At 37.3% G+C, this 12,221-nt stretch overlaps 1 protein-coding gene across 2 annotated transcripts in view; it reads left to right on the top strand.

Annotated features, from left to right (window-relative positions):
• The window catches only part of LOC139138261 (HEAT repeat-containing protein 1-like), a 64,017-nt gene that overhangs the window by 34,941 nt on the left and 16,855 nt on the right, over nucleotides 1–12,221 (top strand). For both annotated transcript variants that reach the window (XM_070706568.1, XM_070706569.1), the window contains exons 20-30: nucleotides 619–819; nucleotides 1,733–1,972; nucleotides 2,567–2,698; nucleotides 3,529–3,623; nucleotides 3,848–3,994; nucleotides 4,798–4,916; nucleotides 5,807–5,928; nucleotides 7,233–7,361; nucleotides 8,113–8,355; nucleotides 8,838–8,964; nucleotides 9,969–10,135. In XM_070706568.1, the coding sequence (XP_070562669.1) occupies nucleotides 619–819; nucleotides 1,733–1,972; nucleotides 2,567–2,698; nucleotides 3,529–3,623; nucleotides 3,848–3,994; nucleotides 4,798–4,916; nucleotides 5,807–5,928; nucleotides 7,233–7,361; nucleotides 8,113–8,355; nucleotides 8,838–8,964; nucleotides 9,969–10,135 (1,722 nt within the window). The remainder of the gene's footprint in view (nucleotides 1–618; nucleotides 820–1,732; nucleotides 1,973–2,566; nucleotides 2,699–3,528; nucleotides 3,624–3,847; nucleotides 3,995–4,797; nucleotides 4,917–5,806; nucleotides 5,929–7,232; nucleotides 7,362–8,112; nucleotides 8,356–8,837; nucleotides 8,965–9,968; nucleotides 10,136–12,221) is intronic.

Below are 12,221 nucleotides of genomic sequence, written 5' to 3'. Positions count from 1 at the left end.
GCAAGTGGATGATAGTAGTCCGGAAATATCAGTTTCATGTTTCGACAAGAAAGATCGGTTTCATGCAAATTTTAAGGCAAGTGTGTCATCAGCACCATGGTGATGTAATTTCCACAAACAAGGCTTATTTTTCGTATTAGACAGTGTCTACATGCCATCTCTTGGTACAGCATTTGTTCAATGATGCTGATAGAGCTACAAAGAAACAGCATTTACCAATATTTTGAATTCCAACTGGTGCTATTCTGGTGTAAACTCTGTGAGGAAAAATCAAATTTTACATTTTTTCAAAAACTAAGATGATGAAAAGTTTACTTTACACCAGGAGTCTCAAAATTAACCCCCACAAGTGGTAGTTCCGAAACGTTTTGGAAAAAAATTGAGTCTGAATATCTGTACCAAAGGTGCATTCTACCTTAACATGGTGAAACACTGTTGAACACTATTTTAAGAATGATATCTGAAATTTTGTATGATGAATAACTTTTCCACCAACAGACTTGGTACATTCCATGGTTTTCAATATAGTAGGCAGGCTGATGTACAAACACATTTGGTATGAAAGGATTGAACCAAATGAATTCAACAAGTTTGTAATGCTTTTATTTTACTTCTAAGGCCCTTGGAGTTGTATTCTCTGATGTTGGGGACAGCTACAGTCCTGCGACTCCAACACCCAGGAAAAAGTCCAAGAGTCGAGCCAAGCGTCCTGCAATGGAGACGACTCTAGACTGGTTACTGGACTGTATAGTTGATGAAGAAACACCATTGCATCTTCAACGGACACTACTGGACATCCTGGCAGATGTGAACAACAAGGTGACGAAATGCTCATTGCTTTAGTTCTCTGGTTCAAGCTTTTTATCACCAAGTTTGGCACGGCCCCCAATGTTTTAATGATTACTCTTGCCTGGTTAACGCCATAGGGAGAATGGAGGGATGAAAGGATGTGTCATGTTTCTATGGTAACAAGTTGTCATACGTTTTCTTCGCCACCAGTTGGGCACTCAAAATGGTGATCTATAAACTAGTTCTGGAGATGGTGCTCTCTGGAACTTATTATTAAAAGATATGAGAAAATAATTGTAGTGGCCACTACAATGGATGGTACATAGAAGTTCCAATGTGTGTGGCCACACAACTTAGAATGTCTTAATGTTTTTATCTATCAGTGTTATTGTGTACAAAATACAAAAGTAAAAAGTATACATGTGTATATACAATTTCATCTGTGTGGCATAGGACTGCAATTACAAAGATGTATTTTTGGATTTTGCCCAGCAATAGTGATATCCAGTCAAGCCAGAACATAACAATGTCTCTCACTGCTTACTAAATACATGTAAACTTAGGTATAAAAAAATTATTGCATCAGTGTTATATACTAAAGAACAATTTAACGTGTGAGCACCGTTGTTCATTTGTTCATGTTTTCTAAAGATTTACTGTACACACTGAAATTCATTGCCAGGTGAAAGAAACATTTAAGTGCCCTGCTGGATGATGTAATTGCAAAACTACACACAAATTTATCATTGCTGTACATAGTCACTTCAAATATGCCTTGTTACATAGATAAAATCCAGTTTGTCATTTGGGCATGATAGTCCATATGTATGTACTGTTTGTAGGAGAATTTGCTCTCTGCTTTGGAATAAGATGATGTTGAATGCATGAAATATTTCATAGACAAACATAACAATAATACAGTAATGAATTTGTTCTTTTGCAGATGATTTTGACTAAATTATTGGTGGTGTTAGAAAAACTTGTAGACAAGGCTGAACTGGAGAAGAAACTGCTTCAAGGAGAGGCTTTAGTCTTTAATTGTATTTTGCGGCAGTACACAGAGAAAACTGTTGAAGTTTTACGGAACTCTCCCTCAGCAGCCTTGTTATTCTTCAGAGCCCTGAGCCTTGCACACGGTTTGAGCCCATCAGTGGTATCTCCCCAGGAGGTTGTTTGTCAACAGGTAAGCATCTCATGTTATGATTGTTTTGCTGTTACTAGAGGGTAGCAAGATTTGTATGACCTATTTGTGACCTTTATGTACATCCTGTCATTTTTGATGTTCGTGTACAGGATTTGTATGGTATTAAAATGAAAATGTTTTATCGCAAGGAAGATGTGAATCTTTGTTTTTAAATAATTTGCAGAACCTAGTCAAACCAGAATTTTGTGAGTGTAGCTTGCTAATACAGTGTATGATGGAATCACGTCAACAAAGACCAGAACACAGTCATGTAGTGGTTAGGAAAATGGACAACTTTGAAATTTAGGTTCAGACTTTGAAATTTAGGTTCCGATGACAGACATGTATCATCTTTATCAAGGTCAACTAAAAAGTATCCATTCTTGTGTATAAGACTTTCCTTACATTTACAAAATTAGCCCTTTCACGTCCATGGTTTGAACCAATCCCATTGTTTCCTATGGTGAAAGTGGGATCTCCAGAGAGAGATATTGGGTTGAAAGGGTCAAAACACTTTGCACCTTCGTGTATGCGGTCTAATTGTGTTTGTTCCTTCATCACAGTTTTCACCACCTTCTTTTTCATATGTTTTAGATCACAAAGGAATTCTTCACTGCCTTGCCAGCAGACCCCCTGAAGCAAACTTTGTTGTGTAAGTTGTTTGACCTTGGCCTTGACAGTCAGACTGTAGACACCACCACCAACATCAACAAGACTCTGAAAGGGGTAAGCCTGCCTTTTTTTCCTGCCAAAGTTTTAAAAGATTGAACACAATGATTCAATATTTTTTCCCATTTATTTCTAGTGATTATATGGATACAGTCAGACAGAGATGCATAGCTATGCGAAGACGCAGGAAGACGGCCAGCCACACATATGTACATTCAGAATTTATGCCTGTTGATGACAATTTTCCATGTACTGTGTTGCTTTTTTGCCAATGCTCTATATTAGTGAGGAAATATGTTCTTGTGTCTTCTTTCCAATATCCTATGTTTTTACTCGTGAATACTCAGTGATAACACTCCTATGATTATCATTACTTGTGACGGCTGCATTTGATAACTGTCTGTAACATCGACTGGGGACTCTGTTAAATCTGTAAATTTCCTGATGGGATTAACTGGTGAGGAACAAATTTCTTCCTCCGAAGTTGTCCTTATTAATTGGAAACCCATACTTCCAAAGAAACAGGTCACCTTGAAAGAGATTATTCATATCACTTGTGCCGCTTCCATCTCTTGCTATAGTGTTACACTTCACTGTACATAGCTATTGTCCAATCATTTGGTAATCAGTTATAGAAGACCCTGTCTGCTGAATTCTACTCTTCAACAAACCTTACAACATTCCCCGTGATATGCAAGAAAATGACACGAGCCTTGCTATTCTGATTCTAAAGACCCCTTTTGTGGCAATGAAGGAAGAATGACCCTGAAACTAACTCATGAAAAATAAAAAGAGCATAGGTAAACCTTTGTACTAGTTTGCAGCAGAAAAAAGCAGCAGTGATACTAAATTCTCTGTCACTTACAGAGCAATGTTTCTCATTTCAGTTACGTCTTGAGGCAGAGCAGATAATCACAGAACTGAACAAAATTCATTCATTCACAGAAGTGACCAGCGTTAAACAGGTCAAGAGAGTAAAGCGGTAAGCCTCTATTGATACTTGATCTCCAGTTACCATTGATAAACCTACTGTATAGATCACATTTTGTTTCCCAGTTGAAATGTAACTAGGTACACACAAGGACCTATATCATGTCTGTTGGTTCATGTCAGTCAATAAAACACATGCAACAACTATGTTAGTTCGTTTTCTTTTCAATTTTTTTTTGTCATTCTAATTGAATGCCTTTTCCTATTTCACTGTAGGCAAGAAAAACCCTCAACAAACACAGAACCCATCACCGAGAGAAGAGATTGGAAAAGAGTTACTATGATTCTGGAGTTCTTGCAGCACAAGAAGAAAATCAATAATTGTCAGCTTCTGATACCTTCACTGTTCAACCTTATATCAAAGTAAGTATATTCTTATGTTGTATGCCTGAACAGTAATCACCAACACCAGACCATAATTCTATCCCATCATATTTTTCAGTCAGCTTTTAATCTGCTGTGCACATGCAAAGATGGGGGATGAATAATAATATGTTTTACAGGTGATATGTATCTTTATTTGAAAGGTTCATGGGTTGTATGGTGGAATCGTAGACTTGAAAGTCCATTTATTGAGGGCGCTCTTTACTCTGTTCTATGAAATGCAAGGGTGAGCCTAGAACTCATTCTCATAAATAAATTATGTGAATTTGTTTTTTTCATTTCCCACTTCATCTTTTCAGCTGATTGTTTTGTACATTTTTCACTGGCTTATTAATATTTGCTTATACATTGATGTGATGTTTCATGTTGATGTGGGATATCTGCTGCCAAAGTTTCATTTCATGAATGAATAATCACTCTCCAAAAAAGTGGAAATAGTGCCCTTTGGTGATAAATCTTCCAATCTCATGGAAACAGAACTAATAGTTGTATCAGAACACAATATTTTGCTCCCTTTTATCACCATGGTTTTGCCCATTCCCATTGTTATCATTGGTGTTCCCGGACATGTTGACACAGAATTAGGGGTGAATTGGTCAACCCTTTTACTTTAAAATTTTGATGCATGTCAACCAAATTGTTTTTGATAAAAAGCGTTCTCTAACAAGGACAGTGTAGATAGAATTTTGGTAATATAATAAAGGATTTTTATTCCACTCAGTGAATATTAAAATTTTACTTAGGCAGTCTCATTCATTCATCTAATATGTACTTTCTTCCAGATGTCTTGACATAGACACGGCTGAGCAAAGTTCTGTCGAGTACATAAAACAGCTTGCCCTTGGTTGTATACATGGAATCTGTGAAAAATTATCACCAGAAAATAAACCTCTTCCGAAAGGTATGTGTACACTGATAAAAAAATCTACAATGTATAATATTCCTGTACTGCCACAAATTTCATTTGCTTCCATGCAAACCTAATGAGATGTGGATTAACTTCTTCAAATAATTTTGTTGATAACACTACTATGTAACAGTAGAGATATATGTGTGCCCTGCTGTGGTGGAGAGTTTTTCATTGCCAATGCCAGTCTCATTTGTGCCAGATCTCTCAAATTGCTGTTGCAGTTTCAAGTGAACTGTAAAGTGTCCCACCATTCAAAATGATGAACTGCTGTAATTCTGCTTTAACTTATCAAGCTGATATGGGGTTTCAGTTTTATCCTTGTGTTAGGTTTTCCTGGTTCTTCTGTTTTGCCATTTTGTAGCTATTGCATCTAAAAATGTCATTGCATAATGTATTTTAGCAATAAAGCACACCCAGCAACGGTATACCACGGTCAAAATCTCGTGGTATACCATCGCTGGGTGTGATTTATTGCTATCATATCATAACAGTATATTGAAATTCTGGCATGGAACATCAAAAACGGGTTTTTGCTCAAGCTGAGAGCTCGCGCGTATGCCAACCGTGGTATATCGCCAATATACCACGGTTCTTTTCGCGTCTCGACCAATCAGATCGCTGCATTTGCGCCATCAATATACTGGTATGATATAATTTAAGTTATACCACTGCAAAGACAAAAGACTGCATGACTGGCAAGTAAATGAGTTTTTCTCATGACGCTTGTCAACATATCTTGTTTGTTCTTTACCCTAGACATACTATGTATTTTAAGTTATACAACTGCGAAGACAAAAGACTGCATGACTTGTAAACAAATGAGTTTTTCTCATGACACTTACATCTATCAGCACCAATCTTGTGTTTGTTCTTTACCCCAGACGTACTAAGTGAGGAACAGTTTAATGTGGAGATGGTCATCCAATGCATACGCTTGTCTGACAACCCCCAAACTCACCACCATGCAATGTTATTACTGGCTTTCGCAGCAGGTCTCTTCCCAGTAAGTTAAAAAACCTGATCTCCTACCTTTGATTCGTATCAATCATGGTAAAGACATGATCTTAAATTTACTCCTTTGCCAACTTTTGGTAGTCCATGCATATATAGTTATAATCCTTTCCTTCATGTGTGCATGCATGTATATTGTACTACCGTATACAATGTATGTGTAATTTAATTGAGTGATAAAATTGTTTTAGAAGTGAATTATACCACAAAGATTTTAAAGCATAATCCAGGTGAGTTTGATTGTGTCAGCTGAAATATCTCGTCTCCAAGACACATAGTTCAATAACAATATTGTATACAAGTATTAAATACAAGTATTAAATACGATTTAGAGATGGTTTTAAAAACAATCTTATCTTCACTTTTTTTTTCAAAATTTTGGTTTTTGATACATTTCCATAGCCAGTAATGATATTAATTTAACATACTTGTGTTTGCTAGAAGTGGATGATGAATTTGCAAGCTAAGCCTTGCAGTTTACCATAAAATGCTTATAAATGCGTCAAGCAGAATTCAGTTGTGTCAGTTATATCCTACGCCAAAACAAAATTTACAGAACAGTACATTATGTGAACCTTACAGTATGTGATTGAGTAAGGGGCCGTCGATAATATAAGCTGACGCGCGACAAACGTAATTCTTTCGTTTAGGGGGGGGGGGAGGGGGTCAAAGCTCATTTCGTTTTGTGTGCGTCAAAATCGCATAAGGATTTTGTATATTGTTTTCGAAGTGGGACTTTGTAGCGAGAACACAATACTACCTTCGCGTTCATCGAGAACAGAATGACCACAAAATACGGAGACAGAAAAGACAAAAAAAGACATAAATATAAAATAAAACTTGTATGCTTTTTTCAACGTGAAACATGCACGTAAAACATTTTCCTACGTGCGACATATATTAAAATGTTCTTTGACTTATAAAGTGAAACACGTAAAGTGGAGGGTTATTAATTAATGTGCACTTCCGGTATTTTTCATGGGCATGTGGATAGGAGAGATGCGAGTGGGTTTGTCAGAAATGGCATCATAATACGAAATTATTTCGCATAAGAACTGTCGTTTTAAGGGGAGGGACGGGGTTTCAAGTAAAACGAAGGAATTACGTTTCTTGTGCGTCAGCTTCTATTATCGACGGCCCCTAATGTGTCGATGTAATCCCCAAGAAAATGGACAATTTCAACTCTGAATCAGTGTAGAGATTTCCAAACATATGACTCACAAGATGATGAATATAGGGTTTTATAGATCCATAACTTAAGCCAGCATTTTATTTCTTACTCCTTTCCCCTTACAGGAGCATGTATTGCACAACATCATGTCCATCTTCACATTCATGGGAGCCAACTTACTGAGACAAGATGACGCATACAGCTTTCAAGTTATCATCAAGATTGTTGTGACCATCATACCTGTGTTGATCAAGGTATATGCCGGGACGGTTTGTCAATCTTTGAGCTTTGATCCGGTGATACTGGCATTGGAGACAAAATTTGTGGGAATCTACCTGAATAAAGATTCAAATAGAAAATTAGTTTGTGCGCTGAGACATTACAAAGCAACACAGAAGATTACGAAGCTACTTAAACTTGACACAGTTGCCATGCGTACATGATACCGGCTTTTCAATCCTGTGCTTGCAGTTTCTGTGTAGAATTTGTGATCGATCCATACTGCATCAGCAAACAAAGTTACTGTACGTTTCTGCAGTGTCAGTTGATATCAAGATAATACTACGCTCAATACAACATTTAAAAACTGTCCCCATATGAAGAGAGTTGTAGTTGGTGCAACTTGTTGATGTTTACAGGCTGAATTGACAAAAAGTTTGCATGATATCTGTTTTATTTTTGATTAATAAACCCGAGTATTTGTCCATAGCTTAGTCTCAGGGCAAGACAAACTACTGCTACAAGGCCATAAGATATTAAAACAGTATGGATGAAATATATGAACAAATAAGAGAGGGCATTTCACAGAGAAACTGTGTTTAGGGAGTAAATATAGAGGAACATGATACAGAAAGACATCATAGGGAATCATTGATAGATTTAAGAGGATAAGATAAGTTGTTTGTAAGCCAAACATGGATGAAACTCTGTAAAATTAAATGTCTTAGTGTTAAAGATTTGGTTTATTTGTCATGAAAACCAAATATTCCCTCTTTCTCTTCCCAGGCCAGTGAGAAAGAGACCCTGCAAGATAAACTTGGAGGTGGCACCATTGAGGATGTTGTTGCCATGGTGATTCAGGTGTTTGTCGATGCTTTGCCACACATCCCAGAACATCGCAGACTGCCTGTGTTTGGTCAACTTATAGACACCTTGGGTGCCAATAGATTCCTGTGGATGGTTGTTATGTTGGTGCTTGTTAATCAAGTGTGCAAGAAGTCCTACCTCTCTGATGCCCTGGAAGACAAGGTAGACATTTGAAATTTGCTGCTGTCGTTCCATCTGCAGTCGACAATGTTGAATCATAAAACAGCTGTTTGATGGTATTCACATATGTATTCTTTTAGTTATCCAAGTGCATTCCTTAGCACCTTCGAACTTTGCAGACGTTCAGATAGGTTCAGTTCTGAGCAAAATTTACCCTTTGAAAATGGGATTACACAAAGCACTAATAGTGAACGAGTTATTCCAACCACCCTATCACCATTTACATCGTTCAAACTGTACCCCTTTCAGCAATAGGGTTGGTCCAAAATCTTTTTGTGAAATAAGAAATCAAATGGCTTCTGATTGTTTACATGTTTATATTGTAGATATATATTTATACATCGTGCAGTTGAGTGAAGTAGTATTCCATCGTAAGTGATTTTCTTTTTCCTTATTTAACAATGCTGAACTCCATTGTGATGTCCTTTTCTCATACTAAGTTATTTATTCTGTTTTTATTACAGTCAGAAGTAAGCAGAGACGTTGAATTCTGTCTGGCAATTTGCCAACATTATAAACCAAGTGTTCAGGTGTCTAGTATGATAACGATCTTGAAATACCTGAGTACACTTCCGGAGGATAAAGAGGACAGTAAGTCAAGACAGAATAATAATTCCCAAGATTTCAATATGTAGATAGTAGCATGTATGATTGTTTATTTTTTCCTTAAATGTCTGAACAGACTTCAGGAAGTTCAGTTTTGTTCTCACTCCTGTGCTGATGTGAACTTTCTACCAAAGTGTTGAGTTTGTGGTGTAATGGTCATTGACACCACAGTAATTAAACTTTGGGAAAGTAAATTTCCACTGGATGACTTCTAAAGTCTGCTCGGTTATTGTGTATCAATCAGATATCAAGGCATCCTACAGGAAAAAAAATGTGTGAACATATATTATCATTGTTCACCAACAGTTTTTTACACTGTATTGTGTCAGTTTGTTTGAGAGAATGACACACTTGTGAGTATAATGAATTGTTTCATGCACCTCAAGTGCTTGAAGATGTCAATATAAGTATCGTAAATAACCCTTTTACTCCCATGGTTTGGTCTAGACCTATTGTTATCAATGATGATCGTGGACCTGTTCACAGGGATGCAGGGGTGAAAGGTTGAAGTATAGAAATCTGATGATAATGACTCATCAAAGGTGAATGGTCATGTATCATTCACTCTATACTTGATATGTACAGTACATGCAAAGATACAACTTACATATAGTCATGCAATAGACCTTTTCCTGGTTATCTCACAATGCATCGCTGTTGCTGTCTCAAACACCGTATACACACTCAAAACAACAAAAACATACCAATTCTGTGGTGTACAATAGATTATTCTACAAGAATAACACAAATTTACAATGCTGAAAAAATACTCTGTTTGTATCCATTTTGGACTAAAATATTGGTCAAGGTGTAACCTGCGATGGTGTTCTGTGAGTAACATAGGCTGCATATCCCTATAGCTAGAAAGTTCAGTGAGTGATGCACGCTTTATATACCTTAGCGTGGTGCATCCTGGAACCGGTAAAAGAACTATTGCAGAGATCAATTGATTTCATTCATAAAAATGGAGAGCTTTCTTTTTCCTTCAGAACCACAGACGACTACCATGATTAGCAGAAAGAAGACATCACCCGGACAGAAAAGTCATCCAATATTTGATGTTGATAGCCACACTGCCAAGCAGCTGCGTCAGCTGAAGTATACTGTGGTCAGTTTCATCCCACACATACTGTCCAGTGCAGAGTTCATCAGACAGGTGAGATTGGCTTGTGTCGAGTGAGGGTGCTTCATGTTGATGTGCAGCTCTCAAAGTTGAAGAATTGCTGATAATATGACAGAACCCCATGACCTGTGAGTGCAAGCGCGCCGTACTAGCGGTATTTGCGTGAGTGCTGCAGTGTATTCGGTGGCAGTCCTTTCACAAGCGAAGTGAGTGAAATGACAACCGAATACACTGCAGCACTCACGCAAATACCGCTAGTACGGCACGCTTGCTCTCACAGGTCATGGGGTTCTGTTATTATTACATATGTTATATTTTTCATTTGCATCATTCAGCGAGAGAATCGACGATTAGTATTGTGTACTACTTGTGTGTCAAATCCTTTAACGCAACTTCATAAATCTTAGCATGACTCTGCGGAGTTATATAACATTGACATCACTGTAATGAGGCATTGAATCAGCTTTCACTTTTCATCGGCCACACCCTCTATTTTGATTGGCTAAGTATTGTTTACTTGTTTATCAAGGATGACCTCAGAGGAACGTCACGACGGAGAGCTCAAATTCTGCTCGCCATCGCTCACACATATGTCGCAACTTTACATAAGCCATAGATAGTCAAACGAAGAGAACTTTACACACTTTTAGCGTGAAATTCTTCTAAATAATCAATACAAATATCACTTTAAAGATTTTTACTGGAATTTTAAGAGTAAGATACGGCAAACGCTACTTCTCAAACGATCAAATTTCTGTCTTCGCCACGGCACACAAGCGCTCACAGTTATCAATAGTGTGTAGGACACACAGACACAGAGTAAACTGCACGCAAAAAATGACGTTCTAACTATTCTTAAAGATTGATAACAGGGAATGTTCGGTGAGAAGACTATTGGCAATAACTTCTCTGAGCTGAAGATGTTAACTGTTTAATTCGCTCCACTGCGCCCACAGTTACGGGTGGCCATGCATGGCCACTCTGCCCCACCCTGAATCAAAACCACACGTAACTGTGGCTGCGCCGACGTCGCCCATTGTCTTTTTGCTTCACTGATGACAAAGTGTTCTTCCGGATAATAAAAATCATCCTCACTCTGAGATAAGGACATGCAATTTTCTCTGTCGTAATTTTTATTGGTAATGCCATCCATTTTACGATAACTAGCACCAAATCAAAGTGAAATGAAATCTTATAGACAATAATTTTTGTGTTTACAAACAAAAATAGTTCCGGGTTAAAATTGGTAAATACTCATTACCATAAAGAAATGGCATAATGTTTTTAGTATTGCTCTGCAGTGCAAATACTGGTAGTATGCGCATGCTTCGATGCAAGTAAACTGTGGTACATATGTAATAATTTGCCATTATTTCCAAAGTAGCATTGCTGATTTACTGCTCGCTAACCTCTGCTGTTCATTTTGATGGCAATTCAGTAAATTTGCATGCAGTGGTAGCCAAGAGAGACCAACTTAGAAACGTTTTTAATCAATAATAGAGACAATTTCTGTTTTAAAATTTCTTAGTATTGCTGTTTTTGAAGCATTTTGGGCAAAGGCTGTCACTTTTCATTGTTAAATAGTCAGCTGTTAATGAGTGTTACAGATGAATTGCTTGCAATATACATGTACATATAGATGTATACATGTACTTCTTTTACACAGTAGTAATTGCAGTGAATTTCAAAATCGCTTGGAATTACGTGCTAGATATCGACACTTCTGATGATAAAAAATAACGCCATCTGTATTCAGTATAAATGTTCTTCTTCGATAGATTTTGCATCAATTTAACACAAGACAAATTCACTGTGCCACAGTCAACATTGTCAGTGTTGCTGAACATTCGTATATTGTCTTTATCACATTTCCTGTCTATGAAACTGCACAGAACGCTATGATAGGTTTTTTAGTACAGTGTGTACAGGTCGGTACAACAATTGGTGTTTCCTACATTGATCATATTCTGCAAGTGAGAACAGTGGACGTCGTATTGGGTTAATATATCTCAAGAGAACGTTTGTAATAAAAGCAGTGGACATTACTTTCTATCAGCAGAAATGTTTTTCTGGTCACCCAAACACGTTGTAATTCCAAGCTATTTTGAAATTCACTGTA

Source organism: Ptychodera flava, chromosome 8 (assembly GCF_041260155.1).
Source record: "Ptychodera flava strain L36383 chromosome 8, AS_Pfla_20210202, whole genome shotgun sequence".
Taxonomy (NCBI): domain Eukaryota; kingdom Metazoa; phylum Hemichordata; class Enteropneusta; family Ptychoderidae; genus Ptychodera; species Ptychodera flava.
The sequence above is the reverse complement of the archived record's forward strand: the minus strand, read 5'-3'. Positions and strand labels throughout refer to the sequence as shown.